Source organism: Aspergillus foveolatus, assembly GCF_047715535.1.
Source record: "Aspergillus foveolatus strain CBS 279.81 unplaced genomic scaffold BDW70scaffold_1, whole genome shotgun sequence".
Classification (NCBI taxonomy): Eukaryota; Fungi; Ascomycota; class Eurotiomycetes; order Eurotiales; family Aspergillaceae; genus Aspergillus; species Aspergillus foveolatus.
In genome coordinates, this window is record NW_027396065.1 from 1,143,672 (window position 1) to 1,169,713 (window position 26,042).

The 26,042-nt window shown below is 50.9% G+C and overlaps 6 protein-coding genes across 6 annotated transcripts; 3 read left to right on the top strand and 3 right to left on the bottom strand.

The window, feature by feature from the left end:
• Positions 1-228: 228 nt before the first annotated feature.
• BDW70DRAFT_155188 (putative choline kinase) lies at positions 229-2,573 on the top strand (the record flags this gene model as incomplete). The annotated part of the gene is made up of 4 exons (XM_073740000.1): positions 229-1,175; positions 1,225-1,744; positions 1,800-1,943; positions 1,995-2,573. 4 exons carry the CDS (start codon positions 229-231, stop codon positions 2,571-2,573), a joined length of 2,190 nt encoding a protein of 729 aa, XP_073601331.1.
• A 6,768-nt stretch (positions 2,574-9,341) lies between these two features.
• Positions 9,342-11,164, top strand: BDW70DRAFT_146570 (putative C6 transcription factor RosA-like; the record flags this gene model as incomplete). The annotated part of the gene is made up of 3 exons (XM_073738597.1): positions 9,342-9,451; positions 9,501-9,803; positions 9,853-11,164. The coding sequence occupies 3 exons, from the start codon at positions 9,342-9,344 to the stop codon at positions 11,162-11,164; spliced, it is 1,725 nt and encodes a 574-aa protein (XP_073601332.1).
• Positions 11,165-12,412: 1,248 nt separating this feature from the next.
• Positions 12,413-13,784, top strand: BDW70DRAFT_126160 (putative 26S proteasome-associated ubiquitin C-terminal hydrolase). Its single transcript, XM_073735042.1, has 3 exons — positions 12,413-12,495; positions 12,560-12,654; positions 12,717-13,784. Exons 1-3 carry the CDS (start codon positions 12,454-12,456, stop codon positions 13,531-13,533), a joined length of 954 nt encoding a protein of 317 aa, XP_073601333.1. The 5' UTR covers positions 12,413-12,453; the 3' UTR covers positions 13,534-13,784.
• Positions 13,785-14,124: 340 nt separating this feature from the next.
• BDW70DRAFT_5031 (putative importin beta-2 subunit) lies at positions 14,125-17,577 on the bottom strand. The gene is made up of 3 exons (XM_073744154.1): positions 17,175-17,577; positions 14,361-16,976; positions 14,125-14,308 (listed from the first exon to the last, which is right to left on the bottom strand). The coding sequence occupies exons 1-3, from the start codon at positions 17,274-17,276 to the stop codon at positions 14,207-14,209; spliced, it is 2,820 nt and encodes a 939-aa protein (XP_073601334.1). The 5' UTR covers positions 17,277-17,577; the 3' UTR covers positions 14,125-14,206.
• A 333-nt stretch (positions 17,578-17,910) lies between these two features.
• BDW70DRAFT_5051 (SacI domain protein) lies at positions 17,911-21,452 on the bottom strand. The gene is made up of 3 exons (XM_073744158.1): positions 20,838-21,452; positions 20,008-20,768; positions 17,911-19,954 (listed from the first exon to the last, which is right to left on the bottom strand). The coding sequence occupies exons 1-3, from the start codon at positions 21,049-21,051 to the stop codon at positions 18,053-18,055; spliced, it is 2,877 nt and encodes a 958-aa protein (XP_073601335.1). The 5' UTR covers positions 21,052-21,452; the 3' UTR covers positions 17,911-18,052.
• Position 21,453: 1 nt separating this feature from the next.
• On the bottom strand, positions 21,454-23,667 carry BDW70DRAFT_5050 (DUF803 domain membrane protein). Its single transcript, XM_073744156.1, has 8 exons — positions 23,534-23,667; positions 23,417-23,460; positions 23,340-23,365; positions 23,160-23,250; positions 23,015-23,105; positions 22,790-22,950; positions 22,436-22,727; positions 21,454-22,389 (listed from the first exon to the last, which is right to left on the bottom strand). Exons 1-8 carry the CDS (start codon positions 23,545-23,547, stop codon positions 21,909-21,911), a joined length of 1,200 nt encoding a protein of 399 aa, XP_073601336.1. The 5' UTR covers positions 23,548-23,667; the 3' UTR covers positions 21,454-21,908.
• Between the last annotated feature and the right edge of the window lie 2,375 nt (positions 23,668-26,042).

Here is a 26,042-nt window from a genome sequence, read left to right on the forward strand (position 1 = left end):
TCAAGGTAGGTGTCCTGGTTCCTTTGTTTGCCATCGTGCCTGGCTCTTTTTTTTTTTTTTGTTCTTGGCTCTGGCGGCCAATAGTAGTCGTATCTCGTAACCTCCTGGGGTCCTGCGCTGGTAGTCTTATGATCTCATCACCCACTTACTCGACACAAAATTTTCCCTACGCATCTTTCTGGCATTACTTTATTTCTGGGTGTTCAATGGCCCATATCAGGAGCGTTCATGGATTCTGACAAGTCTGCAAAAGGCCACTATCCAGGTGTCGAGACTAGGCTGCCCTCTTCCGCCCAGAACTCCAGTCAGGACTCTGCAGCAACCTCCGAAGCAAATACCACCAGACAGCGTCGCGTGTCTGTCAGTAAGGTCACCGTACGCCAGAATTTCCACTATCCCACTTCCGCGGGCGCTCTGAACCACCAAGTACCCAATGCGAACGAATCGGTAACGAAAGAAGACATCGACCGCTGGCTCAAGCAGAGTGAGGAGGAATCGCGCCATAACCTCTTTAGTCAGGTGTACGAATGGCTCTCGCGCGAAAAGTCCAAACGCAAGCATTCGAGTAAGTTCAACGGATCGGCAAGCGGCTCCGGTAATGGCTTTGACGGCGAGGGTGATGCACATGGCGATGGTGCTCAGTTGACGAGGACTGTGTCGCAGGGCTCCGACACTACCCTCGCACTCGATGCCCTGGAAAAGATCCTGCTGCAATACGCTTCCAGATATGATACCCGTACTTTATCTACTTGTTCCTCACGTCGATCCACTCGCCGGCGTCATCCGATAAAAGGCTTGCGGAGAGGCTCTGTTTCCGAGTCGGATTATGAACTCGACCCGATCACTCCGGCCGTGGATGCAGTTCTGGACAACTCGAGAACGTTATCTTATACTGGTGGTGGTGTAGAGAGTGAAGACGGCGATGCTGCTAGCATCACGCGAGCTAAAGACCGAGAAGCCTGGGTTGTCTTCAAGAGCGAACTGCTCCGCTTGACCCATACGTTGCAGTTGAAGGGTTGGCGAAAGATCCCAATGGAGCTGGCAAGTGAAATTGACGTGGTTAGGCTAAGCGGTGCATTAACAAACGCTGTCTACAAAATCACCCCTCCCCAGAACATTCCCCCCCCCAAAGCCGAAGATGGATCTTATACGCTGGTACCTAGGAGACCTCCTCCGTAAGTGGATAATGACCCAGTCTTGGAATTCTTCCTAATGTGCCTGCAGGAAACTTTTGTTACGTATCTATGGCCCACAGGTAGACCATCTCATTGATCGGGAGAAGGAACTACAGATTCTTCGACGGCTGGGACGGAAGAACATTGGGCCCAAGGTGCTAGGAACCTTTAATAATGGCCGGTTTGAGGAGTACTTTGAAGCGCGGCCTCTGACGCCGAAGGAGCTCCGAGACCCGTCGACGATGAAGCAGATCGCCAAACGCATGCGCGAGTTGCACGACGGTATTGACCTGCTGGACGAAGAGAGAGAAAATGGCCCAATGGTCTTCCACAACTGGAACAAGTGGGTTGACCGCTGCGAGCAAGTGATTAGCTGGGTGGATGCGGAAATAAAATCGCCGCTGAACGAAGGTAAAGCTGCGTCCGAGCCCTGGCGTAGACGTGGATATGTCTGCGGTGTTCCTTGGCCCAAATTCCGCAAGGCCGTGGAGGACTACCGTAAATGGCTTATTATGGACAGTGGTGGCGTACACGAGATCAAACGACAGCTTGTGTTTGGCCATAACGACGTAGGTTTTGAAACGGGTCGTAGCTTACCATCCGTTGCTAACGAACTTCTTGTAGACACAATATGGAAACTTGCTGCGTATGGAGCCTAGCCAGCAGTCTCCCCTTCTTCTCCCGCAGAACGAGCATAAACAACTGGTCGTCATCGACTTTGAGTATGCCTCAGCGAATACTCCCGGTTTAGAGTTCGCCAACCATTTCGTGAGTCAAAGCAACATGATCAAAATCCGACCTCACTGACTTTTTCCACAGACTGAGTGGTGCTACAACTACCACGATGCCGAGAAGCCGTGGGCATGCAATAACCAGCTGTACCCAACACCAGAGCAGCAGCACCAATTCGTCACCGCATACCTGACACACAGGCCAGGGCTAGGCAGCCGCGCCTCCCCTTCGATAACACCCATCATGCGCCCCCTTTCCGCAAGCACACCCACAATGACACCGCTGGACCTCAACGCAACCAGCCCCGACCTTACACCCCAGCGGCCGCCGGATAATATCGAGCGCAGTGCACAGGACACTCTAGAAGCGGAGACCCAGTTCCTCATCCGCCAAACACGGCTTTGGCGCGTTCTCAACTCAGCGCAGTGGGTGGCTTGGGGTATCGTTCAGGCCAAGGTTCCCGGAATGGAAGACGACGGAGGCTCGACTCCTACGCCGCCGGTAGACAGCGATGTCGACGAGTCAGATGAGTTTGATTATCTGGCGTACGCGCAGGACCGAGCTTTCTTCTTCTGGGCGGATCTAGTCGCTCTGGGATTTGTGCAGAAGGAACAGCTTCCAGAGTCGTTGGCTAAGGCTGTTGAGGGGAGGATACTTGAGTACTGATTGATTGATCAGCAAGTACGTCGATGGTTACATATTTTTATCCAGTCAGATGGAGAACAGGGCATATGTGCCTCCTCTTCCCATCTTGCTTTTTTTCCCCTTGCATGCTCGTTCGTTCATTCTTGACCACCTTATCATTATGTTGCGATACCAGACATACAATGCCATGATTAATGAGCCATGATACCATGTACGAGCTTGTGAGAAATCGTCAGCATCAATTTGGAATAGTCCACCACTTTTCAGGTGGAAGACATACCATAAACCGCTATTGGAGGAACCGGTACATCATCCGGCGTAGTATATCGAATTTCCAGTTGGCAGTCAAGGAATTGACATGACGTTATCCAGAGTGAGAAGAAACAACGCATCACCTGCATCCACCGCTACGGGCTTCTATTGCGGGTTCTTTACAAAAAGAGATAGAAGGTACGAGGTATAGCTAAATTTGATACTGGTAGCACATATTCATGTCTACTTTAGGTACTGGCCTAACGGCTCTCAATCTAGCAACAGACGCGCGACCCGCCCACGGGCCAGTGCAGCTGTCGCTCGTAAAGCCGTTTCTTGCCTGAGACTGGTTGGGGGACGCAAACTTCAGCTCGGCTGTTGATCGCCCATTCTATATTTGGGTTGTTGATATCAGCGCGCATTGATTTGTTCAGTGATATTAAGGGAAGACGTGGTAGACGGCTCCATGGACTGTATTTATCCCGGCGTTCCACTTTTAATAGTATGTTTGGACGTGGAATACTGAACTTCCTGCTCGTATACTTCAGGTCTAAAAATGCAGGTTAGCCCGAAGTGGTGGAACTACAAGCTGGACCGCGGTTTGACAGTGGTAGACTAGTCCCTAACATCGATCAGCAGCCAGCTAGCTATTGTCCCGACTATACCCGTAAATAGTATGAACTAAGTGCTGTATCCCAATCGTATGGTAGACCTAAAATGACTGGGATTATCGCAGAATCAGTCTACTTTGAGATTGGCGGGGAAGAGAGGGGTCCTGCAGGTTTGGCATATATGGTACTTTCAAATCGAGAAAGCTACTGCAGCCCCCGACATTTTTTTTTCTTGAGGGATCGAGCCGGTTGTTTGGAGTTGGACTACTAGCTTGATTCAAGTGATTGACAGGGTGAGGGACCCCGACAGCTCTATTTTTGGCTCGGCTTGTATGGACGACATCCCGTCGTTGATTGTAGCTGCATTGAATGGTAAAATACTTGCCCATCAGGATGGGGAGAAGTTGCAGGTAAAGTGCACTGCAGCTGTATCAAACTATGTAAGGCGGGAGTGTTTCTTAGAACCCCACGGAGTAGATTGAGTTCAGGGTCGACACTTCGAGGACGAAAATAGAACGGAGGATGGAGGCGAGATGGCGATAGGTCGTTGGGGCCATTTAAACTTGTCGCTCCATCTCGCGGGACGGCGTACGGTGGAGGAACTCACGCTGTGCGACTGTCGACGCGTGAGTATGACGATTGACGAGGGTTATGAGAGACCGCAGAGTCCGTGATGTAAGTCGGAGTATAGGATGGCTCACCGACGAATATGGGTCCCAACCCAAGAAATTGAGTCACAAACAGACGGGAAGATATGGGCCCACTCAAGCTTGCTTCGAGTGATCTTAATTTTATTCCATGACAGACCCCCTCCCGGGAGACGAAAGGACGAATCATAGCCGGCAAGCACGGTATTTTTAGAAACGAACTAGATTTGGGTGCTGACATGGACCATGGTCATCCACGATCCTGGTTGCAAGATTGGATCGAGGAGCTCCGGCGAACTGCAGTGGCAGGAGAAATGCCCATGATGTGCATTGGTGGGAACCCCCCAGCGGCCTTCATTGGGCGGGACAATTGGTGTAGAGGCCAAGGCCAAGGGCCCAAGAATAGAAGCATTGGAGAAGAGCGCACGGAGATACTCCGTGCTCCGTACGGACTGTGAGTCCGTGACAGTGTACTCTGGGTTTGGTCCCTTACAGATCATGGATGACTGCAGTGAACAATCCCAGACGGAACCCGCGTGGTGACAGGCAAGTGGTGTCGAGAGCAGTCAACGGCTGCTCATTCGGACGTCTCCTGGTGAGATTATGCAGGTGGCTGAGCGTCGAGACTGAAGAAAAGCCGCCTATCAATCGGTGAGGCAGAATCCGTGCCCGTGCCCGTGCCTGTGCCCTGCCAGTATCTTGATTCTCTGTTGACCATTCTGCTGAACCGCTTGAGTGATCGAGGCTGGTCAGTGGAGGCTGGAGCGAGCGAAATAAAGTTGCAACCGTCAAGATTGACGGCCCTAACAAGCGGTGATTAACAGCAGGCTAACTGGAATAGGCGCCATCTCGCGAGATGAAACTAATTTCCCTGACGCCAGTCTGCTAGGGGCATGGCAGCCTTGCTGTTGCAAACCTCAAGTCGGCCGGGCGGCCGCGATCTGCCTAGAAGCTACCCAGCGCGGTGAGTGGCCAGAGCCAATCAGATGCGGAGTTTTCTTTGTGGACGGTGATTGGGCCAGGCAGTCGGTATCTCGAACGGGTCTAGTGCGGAGCTACTCTGGACATGGGACTGGACTGGACCTGGATTGACAGTCGAAACTGTGAGATCAACAGGAAGACGGGGCTCCGGAAGAAATCCTGCACCGCTCCTTTGCTCCTCCTTGCCTCAAGTGTCTTTTCTCACGAGTCGTTTCGCTGGTCGTTGATCGGTCTAAAGAGGACCGCTGTATAGCGACCGAAATGACTCACTCAATCTGCCACCGACTTGGTGAGGCATGCTGTGCGGGCAGGGTCACATGGTTTCTTTGTTCCCGCTCCCTGGACTCTCGGTCACAGCGCACTCACAGTCCCCTAGGCATCTCTGCTTGGCGTCCATCCACATCATCTCATCTCTCGCAGGTCTGACCCCCGGAAAACGTGGCAGGAGCGCTGCTGTAAGACTCATGCATGCAGCTGTCTTTTTCTTGCCGAATCAAAAATCAATTGTGGGCTTCACCCTTAATGATACATCCTGATCATTGAGCCTTGTCTTGTCAGACAGTCGAGCCCATGGCTACCTATCCTTGCCGATAAGCCCACTGCTAATCAAACCGAGCATCTGGAAGGTATCGTCTTTGATAATGAGATAATGAGATAATCGATTTCGGCCGCATGCCCCGGATATGCCTGTTCGACAGTTCGTCCTGAATGTTGGGAAGGTGGAACCTGGGAAATGCTAGTTTCGAGTATCGACAAATGCCCAGTCCGATCATGATCGGCCCTGTCACCGTCATCAGTCACCACTATATTCCTTTTAACCTACGATGGCTTTCTTCATCACTATGGTTTCCGTTAGCTCATCTTAGCCAGCGGAGCAATGAGCACGCAGCTTGCACCGATCCACTGGACTTTTTATTATTATTATTTTTTCTTTTTCTTCTTTTGGCCCCCTAGTCGACCTGTCGATAGGTGTGCCAAGCAGCCTTGTCCTGAGCTTCCCGTTCTGATCATATTTAGCGAAGCTGACATGGACCAGGCTAGTTCTGCTGTTTGATGATGTTTCACAGTCTCATCTTGCCAGTTGGTGACAGTCGTCGCAAACCAGAGGATCATCGTCTCAGAATCGATAGACTGCATAGACCGCATCCACCATTCCTCATTACGTATCTCGCTGCGGCTGAACCCTGTAAAAACTTGCAGCTATTCTTTGCTAGCATTGGTTTGTCTGCCGCAAAAAGTGACTTCGAAGAGTGCAGGCCCATGCAAAATCGTCCAAGCTGCATGCATTCAAGTCCCAAGTGGACCAACCGCTATGTAGGGTTCCTTAAGCCCCGCCTCATCGGGCTCATAGTCTCAGCCGCAGAATGTCGGAGGGTGAATGACCATTGACACGTTACCACCATCTGCTGTCTTGACTGAAGGCTCACCCCATGCCAATCACCACCCCTCTGGCATTGTTCCAAGCTACACATGACGAGGGAAAAAAATAGTATCACTAAGCGTCTTAGCGCACTTTACCGACCCAATCTCAAGGGTCATCTGAGCTCGCTAAACCAGGACGGGACTATGGCGAGGGCATGCCAAGCAAGAGCACTGATTCTATTAGGTACGTGCTCTGCACCGATTAGGCGATGGCTTGCCGAGCCTGCGTGGTTGATGTAGAGCGCCCTCAATCTCAGTTGCACAGGTGCAGCATGGAAAAATTGCAAAACAGTTGATCCTGAACCAGTTTTGGGAGCACTAGACGACTCAGCGCATGCAAATTCAGTGTGTCGTACCTCAACTATGGCCTGGGTCACGTAATCCGTCCTTACTAGCTCCTCTAGACTACCATGTTTTTGGGCCAGATTGGACTTGCGGTTCTCAGAGAGCGCGATTCCTGCAACACGTCTTGTAGAACGGTGCCTGGACTGTGCAGCAGAGAAAGGCGCCATTTACTCATGATTCTGAGCAGCATCGCAGTCTTCTTGGCTCCGGCGCCTGATTTAAACGGAAATAATCTTCGAGTCCAGGAAGGCAACCCTAGTGCGGTTTAGCCTTTTTAAGGTTGTCTGCCCACAGGACGATGAAGACTCCACGGTAACGCCTTAAGTGTCATGCTCTGTTTCCTAGCTCCCACAATCATAATTCCGAGGACCCTCTAATTACTTCTGGGATTTTTCTCCTGGTCTCCTCCAGACGCACTGGGCACTGCGCCTGCCTTGCAGGCAATCCTGGAACCTGTACCAGTGTCCGTCTGACCTAATTATTGCGAACGAGCCGGGATACTGTCAAGAGTGTCTACGGGTTCCCGGCAACAAGACTGTTGAGAGTCAAAATGTCAAAGCTTCCTCTCCAAGACGAACCCATTTGGCCAGAAATCCTTGGGCCGTCAACAAGCGATCATCTTGACTGAAAGAGGCAAGATCGTGGACTATCGCCGACCGTCCTGGGCTTGAATCGCCAACGGGACGATTGACAGGGTCTAGCTCGCTCTGGCCGATGAGACTAAGGGGAGCCCCCCGAATCTGGTAAACTAGACGTCAAGCGTGCTGACAGGCGTCACGTCTCAATCAGGCCGAGGACTCCCGACCACCAGACTAGGAGTAGAGAACAATGACAAGGCAGCATCGGATTGAAGGATTGAACTCCAACTCACTTTCACTGCATCTTGATTGCCATGATGCCCATGACTGCCTTTGACGTGCGGGTGATTCCCAGCGAAGCCTGACGAGTGCCTTGGGTCCTTCAAGGCTGACTTGCTGGCTTGCCCGCATTTGCCCGCCAGCCCGCCAGCCCGACCACGTTTAGTAGATTCAGTGAACCACAGGACGGAAACGCGCCGTTGGACTTGGTATGGAGGCGCTCTGCGCTCTTGACCTTTTTCTTCAAGATTATTGCTTAACTGATCGCCACTTTTCCTGTCGGTGGTCCATTTCCGCATGCGTGGAGTAGGCGAGGGCTAAAGTTTGGCCGATCTGTGGTTGACCCTGGCCGCGGAGTTGGATGGTTCAGACCCTGGACGGGAAAAAGAGGAAGAGATCCCGTCTGATTGATCACGTCCAGACGTAGTCAGCCCATCCGATTCTTGCTAAATGCTTGCTGGATCGACAGCAGACCGACCCAGAGTCTGGCACTGAACACTGTGACACGGCTGGCACAGTGGACACAGTTGACGGTTGACACCTCGCTTGCACCGACCCGATTGATGGAGGCTTACTTTTGGTGCTCGTCTCATCGTTAAAAGGGGTTAAACTCAGATTGGGCCCTTGGGGCTGAATCCTGACGGCAGTCGGAGGAATGTCCCACTCGCTTGGGAACAGGCGTCGGGAACGGAACTCGATAGCCTGGAACGTTATGTGACAGATGGAGACTGATGGAAATTGGCTGCGTCCTGCATAGCCCCGTTGGCGGTGCCATTGGAGGCCTCGATACTGTCTTGAGTACTGGTTTGGGTTTGGATCTGATTCTGGGGTTCAAGAGGCTCTTCCCACGTTCTGCACTCCTCGCAGCCATGCCTAGAGGGCCAGTCATGTCCCGACGATAATAATAATACAGGAAAGTAAAAAGATGCAGCCCAATCAGGCTACTCTCGCAATTCTCGGACTCCTTGGACTCCTGTCGACACAGTGAGCCTCTCTGACTGGCGTTCCGTGGCGTGTCCAGTGCTCTTCCAAAGTCCCAAGTCCCAAGTTCAGTTTGCTTTTTCTCTCCCTTTCTGTTTCCAGCATCTTGAAATTAAATCTCATTCGATTTTCTTCGATTATTTTATTCCTCTCTGAGCTCTACCCCCTCCACTCCAGCTCCCCTAGACTGAGTCCAATAAGAATAACCTTTTGCTCGTTCTTCTTCTATAATAATTCACCAGCTCCCTCCGCTTCTCTTCACTCCTGTTCCTGACTTTTTGTCGTATTTGCTGCAAATCCTCACTATAAAAATAAACTGCTGGCTTACCGTTTTCTCGTATTCCCACGTGCTCCCCTCACCACTTGCTTCATCTTGCTTCTCTCTCAGACTCCTCCTCGTCGGCCTCCTCCTCCCCACTCCAACCTGCCTGGGTTCTGCGGCTCGTGGTTATTTTTGGACTCTTCAATTTCGAACTGATCTCAATCTCCCTCGAGGACCCGTCTGGTTCCCCAGTCGATGGGTTTCTGATAAATATCCTCTTGTCCCCTCACCGGCTCTCGCCCACCTGCCCTAAACCACTTCGCCACTCATCACCACGCCATCTTTATCTCTATCGTGGTATTGTGGATAGTTGACTTCTATCCTGTCCCTTCCTTTCATCTTCACTCCTTGATCCTATCTATACTTGCGAGATGGCTGGTCCTGGCGGTGGTCCCCCTCGCAAGAGCCACACCAAGTCCCGGTTCGGCTGCAAGACTTGCAAGCGGCGCCATATTCGTTGCGATGAAACCTTCCCTCAATGGTATGCATCCTGACGCCCGAGGTCGGGCAGCCCTGGCTAATAGGAACAGTCGCAACTGCACCAAGCACAACTGTCGTTGTGATTATATGGACATTGCTACTGTACATGACGAGTCGACCTCGGTCCGCAAAGTGCCCGACCTTCTCATGTCCACGGAAATCGAGATGGAGATCAAGAACTGGCAGCTCACTGGGCTATCTCCGTTTCCTGAACTGATGCACTTTCCGCGTGATTGCTGGAGCAAGCTATCGCGGACGGACCTCCGTCTGATCCACCATATCATCGGGCTCTCGATCGACCTCCACCGGCGGGGGCTCAGTAGCTGCACTATCTGGGCCCAGAAGATGCTACTGTAAGTACCCGATCTGGCTTCAATTCTGGGGCCATGGCTGACGGTGTAGATTTCTGTCTATTGCCATGTCCAACGACTTTGTAATGAGCTCCATTTTAACCTTATCTGCGACACATCTTGCCTGGATCACCCGGAACCAGGAAACCAAACAGCTAGCCTTCCACCATCGGGGTATTTCCATTCAAGGCCTCCAAAAAGCGATCAGCACTTTCTCCAAAGACAACTGCGACGGGATCCTCGCTGCATCGATCCTCCTGTCATGGCAAGATAGCGAATGGTCGAGCTGGGTATCTTTGCAGCAGGGTGTGACATCTGTATTGAACTCGATGCCTCAGCTATGGAGGCAGGAGTCCGAGCTTGCCATGTTCCTGGAAAACCAGCGGTTCTTAGCAAGCGCGAACTCTTTGGTCGTTTCTGGCCTCCGCTTCCAGGAAGAGGACCTGGCCAGCCTCGACCACACCATCATCACCCTCCAGACCATCCAAAAGCGAGTCGCACACAACCACGAACATTTTCGTCGACTCGGGGAACTGCTCGAGTTCGTGCGACATTTGCAGCGTGATATCCTGTCCTTGACCGCCGCTCAAGCCTTCGAGCGCGTGCAGCCTCTGCGGCAGTGGCTATTCTTCCTTCCACCAGCCATGCTGCGTGGAGGAGATGGTGATATCGGAGCCTTGGCTATTTTGGCGCAGTTCTTTGGCGTCGGAGTAGCTCTGGATAGTCTTTTACCCGACCTAGGAGGCGCCTATCTGGGACCGATGTCCGTAGGACCCATCGAAGAAATCTACGGCACTATCTACGCAAGGAATGCGACCACCCCCTTTAACCCTGACGTACAACTGGCCACTTCCATCATGGATCTCCCTCGACACCTAGCCGCTAAATACAGAGCCCGTCTACAATGGTCCCCCCGAACGTCTGTCGAGTACTACTCGCCGCCGCCGCCGAGTCCCTTCCAAACGGTGCAGGACTTTCGTCCAGCAGCGTCACCATCACCTTCATCAGTCTCGGCTTCTTATACCGCATATACCCCACCACTGCAGTCTCCCCCGGCGGTGACGATTGCGAGCTCACCCTATGAGGTTTCCGCGTCGTATGCAACGGCGCCAGGCTCAGCGAGCCTCTATCCCCCTGTCCAACTTCTCTCGGACACGCGGGAAGAACCCTCTGATTGCGGCCATCCGGGCTCTCTACAGCACTCCCCGCCATATCCTCCCTCGTATCTCGAAGACATGGTTTGCGGGGCTCGGGTGGGTGGGGGCCTCGCTCTGAGCCCTTTGGAGCTCTACGAAGACCCCCACTCCGTTGTCCATGACTACGGCACACCAGAGTCCATGTGGCCGGGGGGCATATGCACATAGCTTCTCTTTTGTTTTATTTCTTTACCTCATCATCTACTTCACAAAAGGCATCCAGGTTGAGCTTGGGTTTGCATTGGCTTACGGCGATAGAAAGGGCAGGATTGATTCCTCAAGGTGGCATGCTCTTACTCTCATCTCATCTCCTATTACCTGAAGCAGGGACGAACTCTATCTCCAGAAAATAGTCTGCTCAAAGACAGAACGACTATCAGCCGGACAGCGGGTCGCTTCGAAATACTGGAGAAGACATGTGCGATATACCCATTACTTTTTGATTATTTTGGCGTCATTTGGGCGGAAAATGCGGGAACAATGAATGTCTGGATACTCCCATTAACTATTTAACAATACATGACTATATTTTGATGCTCAAACAGTCTGGTTTGGCCTGAATACAAATCTACAAGAGCGGTGACGGCAAAAGTGATTGAACCTAAAAGTTATATATAGACATAGAGACCTCAGGATGATCGACAGCCTACCTTCTACTCCTGGAGTTTGCCTTTCCGCATTCCTGGAGCCGCCTGAAAGAGCTGAAATGAAGGACCATGGGTGGAAAGATCAACCATGACCTTTTGGAGTTGTGGTAAACATGCTACAGGGATCCTCGGATAAGGTGATTGCTTTCTTCCAGTGGACTTTTGGCCTCAGTAACCCTGTCATAAAAGTTCTGTCACGAATTGGGCAATTCGTGGTACTCATTTCTAAAATAGAAGCCAAATCCAGTAACATCCAAGGATTGGGATACGCCTCTGAAGTATAACGTCACGCCCTTCCTGCAGTTCCACAGCGTGCTTTCGCCTACCGACCAAACTGACTTCAAAATTGAAGAGAGACCAGAACGATACCTACCCTCGCTTCTCACTCATGGCAAATCCATGATGTATATCGCAGCATCATGTGATCACAGAGCAGTGGGAGCTTTTCTCATTACATGAGGAAAGTCCGAAGATTGCCCGTCCCCAAGCCCAAGCTCACTTGCTCCAACCTCTCAAGGGTAAGCACAGGGCAAGGCCCATATAGATGGGTGGGGGCGGTAGTGGATATTTGCCAGCTTTGGTCATGTCTAACCGCACCGGGACCCTCGTATTCGGCATCTACCGCCATGCCCGATTTAGAAAACGGCTAGGATAGTATCCTCTAATCATTTCTGGCTAGCTTTGAAAATCAATGCAAACAAGGCAAATAGAACAAACATTGTCCCAATGTCATCACATCGCCGCAAACTTGTTTGCAAAGTATGTGTCTAGGTAGCCAAGCTATACAACTCAGCACTTCACACCAGGAAAATGGCCGACACCGCTGGTTGGAGCACAATTGAGTCAGATGAGGTGCGCCCAGATTTGGTGTAATCAGTTAAGAGGATGGACTAGCTGATGTGCTTCCGTTTCGCAGGGTGTCTTCACCTCTCTAGTCGAGAACCTCGGCGTCAAGGGCGTGCAGTTCGAGGAGCTGATCTCGCTTGATCCTGATACGATACGCTCACTGGGGTACATACTCAATTTTTTATTATACTTACTTCTTCAAAAGACTAATCATCACACTGCAACAGAACAGTTTACGGTGTAATCTTTCTTTTCAAATACCTCCGCCAAACACCCGACATTAACACATCCTCCTCATCCGCCGACGGCACCCCAACCGACCCTTCCACCCTCCCACCCTCCTTCTTCTTCGCCAACCAAACTATCCAAAACGCCTGCGGCACACAAGCAATCCTCTCCGTCCTGCTGAACCACGACACCCCTTTGCCAGAGAACAACAATGACCCCATCACGCTCGGCCCTGAGCTTTCCTCCTTCAAGGATTTCACAACGGGATTCCCCTCCGACCTGCGCGGCGAGGCGCTCTCAAACTCTGAAGCAATCCGTACCGCGCATAATGCGTTTGCGCGCGCGAGCCCCTTCGTCGATGAAACGGTGCGGCCGCGCGACGAAGACGAGGAAGGCGACGTGTACCACTTTATTGCGTATACGCCTGTGAACGGGACGCTGTATGAATTGGACGGATTGCAGCCGAGCCCAATATCCCATGGGCCGTGTGATGCGAGCAGTTTTCCGGAGAAGGTGATTGAGGTTCTACAGAAGCGAATCGCGCGGTATCCCGAGACGGAAACGAGGTTCAATCTCATGGCTGTTGTGAAGGATTTGAGGATTCGGGCTGCGGAAATGGGGGATCAGGAAGCACTTAGGGCGGAGGAGAGAAAGAGGGCTGATTGGGCTTGGGAGAATTCTTTGCGCAGGAGTAATTTTGTTGGGTTTATTGGAGAGGTGCTGAAGGGGGTTACGAAGATGAAGGAGGAGGAGGGAAGTGTGGAGGAGTGGGTTAAGAGGGCTGAGGCGGAGACGGCAAGGAGATTGAGGCGTTAGCCAGCTCTCCTCTATTTTCAATATGGACGATTTGGATCATGGATGGATGGTCTTTGTATTATACTCTGCAGTTCCTGGGAAGTAGGATGCTGCATTTACAGGTCCTCGCCACACCTTCATTACCTAGGTACTATATCTCATGAGACCAGCAAAAATTCTATCGAAAGAAAGAATTTTGAAGAAAAGAAAACAATGCCATCCATGCATCAAAAAAGACAAGCTGCCGTAAAAAAGAAATCTACCTAGTATGCTACCTAGTCTATCTAACGCAACCCAGATTTACAAATCATCATCATAAAGCCGGCTATTACGTGTCTCACACCGAGCCTGAACCTAGCCAGTATCAAGCCAGGTCGAGAACCAAGGCCCATAGTCCAGTTCCACCTCTTCCATATATATCATATGTAAATTTCCAGCATGAGTTACATATAATAGATCATTCCAGTCCAGCTGCCTGTTGCTGCTGCTGCCGCTCCTCCTCCTTGAATCCAGACCAGACCGCAATGCCATTAATCAATAGATGGAAGATACTCGCGAGATCGCAGGAAAGAAGAAACAAAAAAGGAAAAATTGAAAAACAAGCAATAGATAAAACAAGATGATATTTTATACGCCCTTCGCCTTGACCGACAATGATGAGAGAAATGCAGCACAGAGAGAGACAGGAATAGATCTAAATCTGGTATACAGAACGGAGCTTCTGCGCGACAGGCGGGGGAAGTTGGGACATGAACGAATCGAAATCGGGTATCATATTTTTATAACCTTGAAGAACCTGTTATACGCCGTTAGTAAAACAGACAAACATGTGATTGAATGAGAGCTACCTGTTGAAATGAACTTTGAATGTCGTGGTATTCATCCTGGTGGAGCGACTTGCTGGGAAAGGCGGCAATCGCCTGGAAGTAGTCTACAAGGGAAGACTCCATGGCCGCTGGGTTCTTCATCACGACTTGGTTGAATCCGAGGAACGCCGAGGCCTTTTCCCGCGTAAAATCGATTCGGCTCATGGACTTCAGGAAAATGCCAGCGTACTCAGCCAATCGAGGCGCAAGCTGGTCAGAACAACAAATGCCGAGCCGGCCTAGGGCCATGGCTGCATTCTCGTTGACCGAGTCGATGATCTCCTCGTTGTTAATGATGGCTAAGAGGCCGTGATACAGCTTCTCTGCGTACGGAGCGAGCGCGGCCTTCTCGTTCACGGCGATCTCACCGCAAGACCAGCAGGCGTTGTTCAACACGCTGAAGCCAGTGTGGCGGTCGTCGTCGCGGATCATGTCCAGATCCAGCTGCTTAATTAGGATTGGCATGATGTTGTTGATAAACGGTTCCAATTGCGGGAAGATGTACATAGCACAGTCGCCAAGCAGGGCGTAGGACGACTGGCGCACCTCGTAGTTTGGATCTTCCATGCAGAAGCAGAGAAGATCGAAGAATCGAGGCTGAGAGTTGACGACCAACTCACCGCTCTTGTTCGGGTCAATCGCTTGAATGATCGCGCTCAGCAGGTCCAAACTGGTTACCAGAAAGTCCTTGTCAGGTTCGTCAATGGTGTTGTTGTTCACGGAGGCCACATATTCCTGCAAGTTCTCGTAAATAATCTTCGTACACCGCTGGAAGAGCGGTGGTGCAAACTGAGCAAATGTATCTCCATATGCTGCTGCCACATATCCCAAGCATTCCAGCAGAGGGAAGAGCTCCCGAGACTGGTCTGACACCTTGTTGTAGCGGTCGATAAGAGCGGGCATTAAAATCTCCACAAGATGAGGCTTGCCAAGCTCGCCCATGACGCACTCGGCGAGAGTCTGCACACAGTCATAGAGAATGTACATGTTGCGGTCCTTGTACTTCCCAAAGCAGAGCACGAACTGGCGCAAGATAGGCTCGCAGTATGGTATCAGGTTGGCGTCCGACTTCTCTTCCAGACTGGCAAACGCTGAGGCGGCCGCCTCCTGGACCTTCTTGTTTCCGTCTAGCATGCGACGCAAAATGCCCTCCATCATGGGTTCGAAAAACCTAGCACGCTCCGCAGGGTCTGCGATGTGCGAAGCCCATTCAGAATAACGCCCGAGACACCAGCAAGTGATTTGCCGTACAACGGGCTGCGTGTCGTTCAACAATGAAATGAGGTACGGAATAAGTTCAGGAAGGTGAGGAGTAACGGCGTCCATACAGCCGTCGGCTACCGCACCGAGCGTCAAAACAGCGGCCTCTCGCTGCACCCACTGTTCATGACGCAGAGTTTCCTTCAGGTAAGGCAGGATGATTTCAAAAATAGGCTCGTGGTAGACGTTCGAAAAGACATCCAGTGCAGCGGCCGAGCACTTGCGTAAAGTCCATTCATCCTCAGGATCGTCTCCAAACTCAGAGTCCTCGATTTCACCTTCGCTCAGATCATCGTCCTCATCCTCCGGCGCCTGCGCCGACACATTCCCATTCTGTTGTCCGCCGGCTTTGGAGACATCTATACGACTGGCCTTTGACCGAGCAAACTGAGGTTTCAGATCTTCTTCACGATCTTCCACGTCGGCGTCCTCGCCTTCCCCGGCAAGTCGGATAGCTTCCTCCTCGTCATATACCATACTCTGTAGTAGCACTGGAACAATTTTGGGCATATGAGGCGCCAGAGGTTGTTGTAACGCAGCCTGTTCACCCGCAACCAGCCAAAACTCGGCCGCATCGAGGTTCAGTTCCGGGTCGATCTGGCTCTGCTGCTGCATAATTATGTAGTTGACCAGCCCATCCATGTGAGGAATAAGTTTCTCAGGAGCAAAGTCCACGAGTTGTGCAAAAGCCTGGCACACCGTGCGCTGGACCTCCAAAGAAGGGTCGTTGGACAGTTGGAACAATTGCGACAGGAAAACGTCCATCTGCGCGATCAAAGAGTTCGGTCGGTGCGGGAGGAAGATGAGAATAGCTTTTAACGCCGACTCTCGGATCCGGAAGCTGTCGATAGAACTGAACGATAGCAGCTTCGGGATGATCACGTCCAAGGGGCACTGCCCGCTGTATTCCCGCTCGAGGATCTTGCGGTTATCCTCGCAGACCTTGAACAACGCCGACATGGCAGCTTCCCGAGTGGTCGTACTGGCATCTCCGGCCGGATTCTCAACAAGCGTCAGCAGCTCGTGGAGGACCTCTGGCCACGCCAATAGCCCCGCCTTTGCGATCAACTCTGTTATCACGATACCAGCGGAATTCCGCACTTGCCCGTTGTCATCGCGGAGCCCGATGAGGGTGGCTGACCGGATATATGCGAGAGAATCCTGGGGAATGGTGTTGTATGCAACGTGGATTTTCATCTTGAGGTTCATGGCAGCGGCGACGCGGACAATGTCATATTCGGCCGGCTGCATATTCAAGACGGACGGTTTCTGCGGGGTGCAAAAGAGGTAGGTAATATATTTAACATAGTCTGGAGATGATGTTGCTTGTACCAGCATCTGTTATGGTCGGAGATGCGCTCACGTCAGTTCTCTCTCTCTAAGAAAAATTTCCAGACCGACGAAGCGCAACAGGAGTACGTTGCGGTCGCAGACAGGAGAAACAGGGCGTGAATTGGGCTGCAAATATTGAATGACGCATGGGGAATTTATGCAAAGGGAGTATATCATAGGGAAAGGAATACATGCGCAACGCACCTGTTCGGCCTGTTTTTGAGCGGCGCTGTTGTGAGAATTCAACGAATCCCTGAGGCAGTAGGCCAGCTGCCCCAGCGGGCCCTCCTCAGGCTGCCACTGCATGGTTATAAGATTATAAGAAAGCGGCAAGATCAGCCGGTAACAATTGAATCCCAATGTAGGGAAAAGAAATGGAAAATAAGGAGAAGAGAGGGCGGAGGGAGAGGAGACTCTGAGGATGGGAGAAGGCGCGTGGTGGTGGGTGGATTCAAATGTGTAGGCCTAGGAACCCCGCTGTGCTTGTGGGAACTCTGCTCCAAGCCTTTCCCCAGAACCAACGTCTAGGACTACTGCTTGCTGTGACTGCTCTGATAATGGCGCAGGAATATTATAACTGTTAAGAGACAGAAATACATAGATAGAGAAAGAAACCCTCCATCAGTGGGCGTGTGCACGGTGCACAGCTGCAACAAGGAAGTAAGAAAGTTCAGCGTCAGGATATTACCACATGATTACGGGAAATACAATAAGGCAGTCAGTCCGATAGAGCAACCTTTCTGGCACTTCAATAATATTGAAGGGGATCTCCATCTGCCTTTTCTATGATTTCATTCTTTCCTATGGTCGCTATGCTGGATTCCATATACTTTAATATTGTGTTCGAAATGTGGACAATACTGTAACAAACGGGCCAAACCCGCTCGACAGTTGCGTCAGTTACCAACCACACTGGCAACCGCGTAGACATATATCAATCCAAAAATGATATAGATAGCATTACGCTGAGACAATTCGTACATTACAAAGGTATTGATCACTCCACTTGTATCCCAGGCGCTCACTTCCGCACGTCCCAACTACCTCTCCAATATTAACAAATAACGCGAGCTTTATTACAACTAAGCCCACACCATCTTTTTAATATCATGAACCAAGTGCTCCAAAAGCCCCGTCCGCTTCTTCGCCTCGGCGAGCGATATGATTTCAGCCGGTCCAATCACAGAGGGCCGGGGTCCATTTGCTGGCGTCTGCTCGCCGGCTCTCATAGCCCGCTCGATCTCTTCACAAATGGTTTGCACCCAGTCAATTTCACTCACTGTTGCGCTTTTCCGGCGCTGTGTTTGTGTCACCGAATTCGACTGTGGGAGAGCTTTGAACGCCATGATGCGTGTTTTTACCCGTTGCGGGCCCCTAAACCACGAGGACATGTCCCATTGATTGTCGAGTGCTTTGGGGTCGACCTCGCTTTGGAGAGACCGAGTGTTGACTCGGAGAGCGTTATTGTCACCTTCGCGGAATTCGATCACTAATCCAACATTGTGCTGTTCATCTGATTGAGCTTCTGTCAGGGTAGATGTTATATACGTGCCATAGTTGATCCGCGTTATTGAGCGCAGATCAATCCGCTCAAATGAAAGTACCTTGTCCGTGTTCCAGTCAAAGCGGCAGCTGTAGACAGCGGCATCCGTGAGGAGCAGAACCGACTCCTCGAATGGCAATGTTCTAAGTGTGTTTGGCTGCCGCGGCGTTAACATGGTCCAGCCGCCTAAGAACTCCTCAGACTGATCGCTAATCACAATGCGGCAGCTGGTATCGATGGCATTTTGTCTGAGCTTCTGAACCGAGATGCCGGGATCTGCTGTCTGTAGCTCAGTCGCGAACTCCTGGAATACCTGAGTTGAGACATTGCCCAAAAGATAGTCGACGCAGGCCTGCGAGAAATAGTCGTTGACGATGTTGTTGTAGTACCGAGACAGCGTCAACCCAAAGTCATTCAGAGCTCCACGGTAGTCCCGTTTCCTAGTCCTTGTATAGTCGCCCTTCAAAGCTGCTGTTGAGGAATACTGCTTGGAAATGGCGTCACCATTGTCTGCCCACAATATGTTGAACCACCTTGTAGAGGAGTCCCCTCCCAAGTCAATATCGATACCTTCCTGTTTCAATGCGCGCTCCAGAGCCCATTGCCCGAAGGCGCACTGTGCGACACCTGTGCGGTCAAGGCAGTCCATGCAGTTGGTACGGACGATTCCCGTCTGATTTTGGATTATGGTGCCATTGTTCACTACAATGCTTTTGAACTCTTCCAAAGTATCTGCAAGTTTGTCGACGAGCCGGCTCACATTCTCAAATTTCATTCCACGGCATTCATTATGAAAATCAAACCATTCAAACCCCAGTGGGACGCCGTCATTGCCGCCAGAATGGTTCAATTCCTGGGCATACTTCTCGTACTGCTCCCCAAGCTTCAATTCGGGGACGCGCTTATCAACCAAAGAAACAGCTTGTATCCTCCCGTAACGTCGGCTTATAGTACGGAAGTGCCGCTCGAACGCCAATTTATTTGTTTCTGGCGAATGATGGAGAACAGGGACCGGTTTGAAAGAGTATGGAGACTGCGAAAAGTATAGCGGAATGGAACCCCGTAGCTGAAGGTACGAGTAAACATTGTGGGAAGGTTCCCAATCCGGTAATGAGAGAATTTGCTCCGTTTCCACCGTGTTTGCGGTATTCCCGTCGTCATCCACTCCACGACGAAGATACCGTAGGCCTGGACGCTTCACAGATCGTCGTGAGATTAAGGTAAGGAGATAATTTCTTTTCTCAGCGGCTATTTTGACTTCTTCCACTTCCTGCTTCTCACCTAGAATGCGTGCCTCAGAGGGTTCTGCCTCTGAGGATGGGTCGGTCTTTGCAGCCACGGTAAACTCACTCTGACCAACAAAGCCCTGTACAAGTGGTAGGACAAATGGATGCATGCCTGCTGTAATGAATGGAAGCATGAGGTTTTGGTTCCAGAAGTACTAGAGCCACATAGTTTAGTTTAGAAAAACAAAACATGGGACTTCATACGCACCAACTCATCTGCAACCTTGTGGATTGGTAAGTGCCCACTTACAGCCGACGGCTGAGAACTAATAGGCCTCGTGAGATCGTAATCATACGAAAAAAAGAAGTTGCTTGAAGAAAATATCAGCTTCGTATACCGCAGCAACTTCGGCAACAACTCTATCGGTTTCGTTTCCGTAGGCGGCTCTAGTTCGCTGTCTTTCGGCGATGAGGAATCACTCGCATATGCAATAGGTTCCTCAGTATTCGCAGCGTACGCTGAGCGCGCTGCCACAGGATCCTCCTCCTTGAATTCCACCATCGGTATCCCCACAGATTCTGTGTCCTCCTGCGTGTTCAACTCCGCAGTGCCGAGTCCTGGTAAGCCCATAGCCTTCCGCGACAACCAGTTTGCGGCGAAGCGCCCGAATCGAACCTTCTTGCCTATCATATTTTCGGTGATGTTGCTACTGATGCTGTCGTTCCTCGGGTGACGTGTCTCCCGGATGGGGGAAGCAGGGGAGGTGCTGATTTCTTCTGCATCACCTCCATCTGTCTCTGCCTCGGATACATCTGCACCTTCCGAAGCTGTGTCATTGTCATCACTCCCTTCCCCCTGGAGAATGCTCTCCTTTGCCTGGACTATCGCACGGCTGGCATCTTCCTGAGACGAAGTAGGGATGACTGTCACGTGTGCGATGCTATATATTGGCTTCCCTTGGATCTGGGCAACCTGCTGACGCTGCGTGATTGTAATGAGGAACGAGTACGACGCAACGGATAGAAGGCCTGCAGTGATGGTTACGCATCAGCAAAACCTTTTTACCCAATGGCTATATTATTGAATGCAGTATTTACCGACAAGGCCGTAAGTCTCGAGGCCAGCGTAATCTTTCCTCACACTTAGGTCTGATGCGGGGCCCGACAATGATGAGATGCGATTCGTTTTGTAATCGATGCGGATTGACGAAGAATCACCGTTGCCATTGTACCGAGATCCATTCCCCGAAGAGTGAAGAATCAGTCCATCGACACCTGCGAAGATGACTATCCTCCGTAGCAAGCTAGGCATATTGGACACATTCCCTGTTGTTTTTCAGGTGTGCTGACTCGCGATGAATTTCGCTGCGGGGAATGATTTTGGGCAGCAAATAAACCTCTGGAAGTGCCAGGGTGTAGACACCTAGCCAGTACAGCAGAGATACCAGTGTATAGTCCCCTGTATGCTCATATACATTATTTCGAAGGTAGAATTGTGGGAAAACCGAGGGAACTTGAATGCTCGTAATGGGCTGCTTGCGGTTCACATGAGGTCGTCTTGTGTCATGCCCCCACCCAGCTGCTGATCTTCGCAGGAACAAGGTATAAACCATTAATCTAGTCATTGCTCAAGGCCAGAGCATCATTCTGTTACCAAGTATATCATAAACATCATCGAGTAAGTTATCGCGACCTTTAGTGAGCTAGTCATCCTTTCACAAAGTTTCAGCAGATGGGAGCGCAGGTTACTCTACGCGATCACCTATGACGTAGCCGGATAATAGAGAAAAAACGCCTAGAATCTCTATCTCAAAACTGCCTTCAATGCATAGGTATATACAATCCAAATCCTTATCGCAAGCACTAACGCCTGCGTTTTTGCCCAATCAATGATAAAGTCATACCGAAAAACAAACCATCGCAACTCCGGTCAAACGGCGTTAGTTGGCCGCTGTTCCGGGTTCTGATCATGAATTTCTTCCGCCATCGGGAGAAGGTAAAAGTACAAGGTACCGAATCTTATGGATGTCGGTCGGCTAAGTAAATGGTGTGATGGCAGATCGAGAGAATTGAAATCGAGTCGGAAACGGACGCAAAGAAATGGCGTAATAACCTGTCGTGAATAAAGCTAGCACAGCCAGCAAGACAGCAGTGAAATCATGGGTCGTACTATAGATCGTCGTTCTTCTTCCGTGATTGGGATGTGCGATCTACCTCCTCGCTCCTTTTGAACGTGGGGCCGGGTTCTCCATCACTTTCCTCGGTCAGCTCAGAGAGCCCAAAATTTTGGTTCTCGACGTCGTAGGAGCGGATAAGACCTTCCCGGTCACCACGTCCGCTCAGGAAGGCAATGCTCGAAGAGCTTCGGCGATGCGGTTCGCCGCTCCTGCGCGCCTGCATCGACCGACGAGTTTGAAAGCCTGCAATTCCGTCTGTGGGAACACCTTCATCATCATATTTCGCATTCATCGAATGTCCGTCTGGATCATTTCTTGAGATGTTCAGGAGATAGACGCCGGAGAATATAATCAGAAAACCGCAAAGTAGCGATATGGTATTGACGGCATCGGTTGTATTGAATCCTTTGAACAAGATGAATGAGGCGCAGAGTGTGGCGGTGGTGAATGTGACATAGTACAAGGGATTGACGCTAGGCTTGTCAGATATGTCAATTACTTGCAGGTAGGGTTACTTACATTGAGGTAGAGAACTCGTTCAAGGCCTTGTTGAAGTAGTTCATCTGCGTGAGAATGCAGAAGGCGGTAACGATGAGGAACACGTATGTCGAAGCATGGGTGAATTGGTTGTGGCCTCCTAAGGTAAGCTTCAGGGCAATGCCGAAAGCTTTGACAGACATGACGGAAACAGAGCCAACGGTGGAGCAGATCGAAATATAAATCAGCGGATTCCTCTTCCCGTATACAGGGGCGACTCGGTATATCATGACAGTCGCGAATATCGCGACAGCAAGGCAGTATATCAGAAATCCTAGAACAGCAAGGACCAAATGTTAGACTATCGTGAACGATATGTCCGGTGTTGAGGCGTACCAGGCTGGAGCGCATATTGCAAAATTTCGTCAATCGTATCAACTGGCTGATCCGGCGGCGCATGTAGGACGATAACCACTGATCCAAGCAAGCACATAGCGCAGCCCAGTTTTCCCAAAACGCCAAGCCTTTCTTTGAGGAAATAAGACCCTAGGACAGCGCTTTTAAGTGTCAGCAACGCGCCGGTTGATGCGAAGTTTTTCGTAGGTCGAGGAAAAAACTCACCCAATCAAGACGCTAAGCGCACCCAGGGGTGTCACCAGGATGGCTGGTGCAAATGCATATGCCGCGAAGTTGGCGGCCTCCCCAATGGCCACTGCGATGTTGTCAGCTTTTCCTTCGCAATTCTTCAGATGCGGCTATTCCATACAGGTACTGACTCCAACCCACCACGTTGGACTTTTCAGGTATGAGAACCCTTCACCTTCGAATCCATGTCGTTCCGTAGCATGATTTAGACCCTGTATGAAATAAGTGAGCTGCGTTCCAGGCGAAGACTAGATCCGTATCGACCGGCGTAAGAAGGAAAGGCTAATTGGTTTTAACGCACTATTTTGGTGATGACGAAGCTCGTGCCTAGCGGACTGTCAGCGCTATTTACAGCCGAAAGAATCAATAGGTCCGTACCAATGGCCATTGTAGAAAGGATGGCCAACAACAGGCCGATATACCTGTTGATCGAGTAATCCGATTAGAATGCGACCGCCTAACACAGGGAGCAACAAGGAGCGAGGCGATGCGTACTTATCTGAAATCATCGTTGATGTGCTGTAGGAGCTAGGTGCTCCTTCTTGGTGAAAGCTCCAGGGCTAGCAGTTATTCGATGGAAGGAGTGCAAAACGAAGGGAAAGGCCGCAGAATGATGACGGTCGTTCAGAGCTGTAACAAAACACGGTGATGGTTTGGAATGAGGACGCGAGTTGTACAACAAGGGCGGCGGTGAAAGGAATGGAGCGGCTGAAGATCCTGCAGCCTTAAGAATGAAACAAGACGACGTTGATGAGGTTTGAAGACTGGCGAATGCTCGGAGGGACAGATCGATCTCGATGGTGGTCGATTCGGACTCTCGGAGGCTGGCTGCGGCTGGCCAGTTCTCTTGCTGCGTCTGCGTGCGGTGGGGTTTACTGGCGCTGGTTCTGGACGCGTAAGTGGCCCAAGCGAACGAGAGCGGCAAGTATATGGAGTAGCAGCTGAACAAGATTGGTACTCTACTCTGTAGTATCTGCCGTGTATTAAGTGGAGAAGAGTGCAGGATCAAAGCGAGAGACAAAAAGACGACTCAACGAGGGAACAAGGGCCGAAGGGCTGGAAGGGCGGGTTGCAAGAAGGCCAAAAGTCCTCTGGCAAACTGGAGGGTCGCACCACTAAATATGCCTAGGTAATTAAGTTGCTTGTCTGAGATTCGAGCCTACGCAAGCCGGGACCAGGCCCAAACAGAAATAGAACTGGGCCACTCACTTTTGCTTATGCTCTTACGGGCAGCACAGCCTATGACTCGTATCGTCTCCTTTTAACTACTGATACCTAGATGATCATCTATCTTAAGATTGTTTTCTCCTTCGTCGAAAGTGCTGTCTCAGCAGGTTTTATTCTCCCCAGCAACCCCTCAAGACCAATTTTAACGATCGGTGTTTCATCATCGCCCAAAGTAGCTGCGGGTTTCAACGAGGAGGCTGAGCATAACCCCAGTAATGTCCGTTCTAGTTCATTTCGGCCTTCCTTGAGAAGAGAGTCAAGGGAGAAATAACTGGATTCTCAATTTATACGACCTGCCTCAGTAGGCATAGTGAGCATGATGATAAGCCAAGACAGTTTATCCCCGAACCGCGGCCGTAGGTGGTTTCAGATCTACCCCGGCCGCTCTCTCCATTAGTACGTCTATAAAGTGTGAAGTTTTATACTGGGTATGTTTTATCCTCTAGGGCTCTTCTCATACTAAATACGGCCTACAGGACGGATCCCCGGACGAGCAAAATCATGCTTAATCACTCATTGAATACTAGGACTGCGGGCCCTGTAAGAGTGCTCAGGTAATCACACTAAATCGACTCTATCGACCGCAATATAGTACAATAGTAACAACGCTCCTCCACTCAAGCGTTTACTATATTAGTCGCAGCGCAATAACAAAATCAACCCTCCATGTCCAACACGCCGTCTAGATATGCAGAAATGAAGGTGCCCTTTTGCTTGCCACATAGCAAGGTTAGACACTTCATCTCAGATCCACGGTATGAACTGTGTCCGAATGCTCCTATGCACCACCGAAACGCCGACCCATTTCCCGAGGTATCGCTAACGAAATGACAATAACAGGGGAAAACATAACAAGAAAAGCACAGACTAAAAAGGAACAAGAGAAATCGAAACTAAACGCGTCTACTTCTGTAGAAAGCGCCGGTGGTACGAACCTGGAGTGGCAAGCTAGAACCGGGCGCTCAGGGCGAGCGAGGTTGGGGAAGGTATACCTAGAAAGTACGCTCCCTGGCTATATAAGAGGTTAATCGATAGATACGTACCTAGATTGATCGTAAACGGCTGCAGCGTGATTGTCGCGAATTCCATACAAGGCCGGGAAAGGCCACTCAGTCCCTGGGAAGAGTGCTGAAGCTGTTAATTGTTCATACAGACCCACGCAACACGAGTACGTGACAAAGAATGTCATGCGTTGCCAGTCAGTACCAACTTAGGAGGACCGAGAGCGCTTCACTTCTGGAGTGCTGCTTTGAGGAAAGTCAATTTCGTCATCAGGCTCACGGAAGCGCTTGCCAGAAACGTGACTGGTGAATGCGTCTTCCTGGTCTTCATAGAGAGAATTCGCATCGTTTGCACTTCCTAGGTCCAAATAATCCTCTTCGTCTTCGAAGGGCAGGTCGGCTCCCTCGTCGTCATTGGCGGGCAAAGAAACAGTATTTTCAGACGTTTGGTCGAGGTGACCCGGCTCATCTGCCTCGCCGCCGACGAGGTCCACGGGCTTTGAACCGCTGTCAGGACTGTCTGCATGGTCTGCCACACCTGGTGAGTCATCTACCTCGTGTTGATGGTCGGACTTCTCCGGCGAGTTGCCATCCAAGGGCGGTTCTGTCGTGTTGGAACTATCCTCGGATTGAGGTTTCAGAGCGAGGTCATCCTCACTAGCAGCATCAGCAGCATCACCAACATCAGTCTTGGCATCCTCCTCTGAGGGCGGTTGCTCGTGATATGATTCCAAGTCATTATATTCTGCCGGATGTCCTTCAAGGTCCCCGGTGTC

Bases quoted from the DNA above. Each gene is read 5' to 3' on its own strand.
- BDW70DRAFT_126160 (XM_073735042.1), top strand. From the start codon at position 12,454: ATGGCCGACACCGCTGGTTGGAGCACAATTGAGTCAGATGAG. The intron at 12,496-12,559 runs GTGCGCCCAGAT...TCCGTTTCGCAG, and splicing joins GCACAATTGAGTCAGATGAG to GGTGTCTTCACCTCTCTAGT. The intron at 12,655-12,716 runs GTACATACTCAA...ACACTGCAACAG, and splicing joins GATACGATACGCTCACTGGG to AACAGTTTACGGTGTAATCT.
- BDW70DRAFT_5031 (XM_073744154.1), bottom strand. From the start codon at position 17,276: ATGCAGTGGCAGCCTGAGGAGGGCCCGCTGGGGCAGCTGGCCTACTGC. The intron at 16,977-17,174 runs GTGCGTTGCGCA...CGACCATAACAG, and splicing joins CTCAAAAACAGGCCGAACAG to ATGCTGGTACAAGCAACATC. The intron at 14,309-14,360 runs GTAGCTCTCATT...GGCGTATAACAG, and splicing joins TTCAAAGTTCATTTCAACAG to GTTCTTCAAGGTTATAAAAA.
- BDW70DRAFT_5051 (XM_073744158.1), bottom strand. From the start codon at position 21,051: ATGCCTAGCTTGCTACGGAGGATAGTCATCTTCGCAGGTGTCGATGGA. The intron at 20,769-20,837 runs GTAAATACTGCA...CCATCACTGCAG, and splicing joins CGAGACTTACGGCCTTGTCG to GCCTTCTATCCGTTGCGTCG. The intron at 19,955-20,007 runs GTGCGTATGAAG...ATGTGGCTCTAG, and splicing joins ACAAGGTTGCAGATGAGTTG to TACTTCTGGAACCAAAACCT.
- BDW70DRAFT_5050 (XM_073744156.1), bottom strand. The intron at 23,366-23,416 runs GTACGGACCTAT...ACAGTCCGCTAG, and splicing joins CCTTTCTACAATGGCCATTG to GCACGAGCTTCGTCATCACC. The intron at 23,106-23,159 runs GTATGGAATAGC...ACAACATCGCAG, and splicing joins GTGGGTTGGAGTCAGTACCT to TGGCCATTGGGGAGGCCGCC.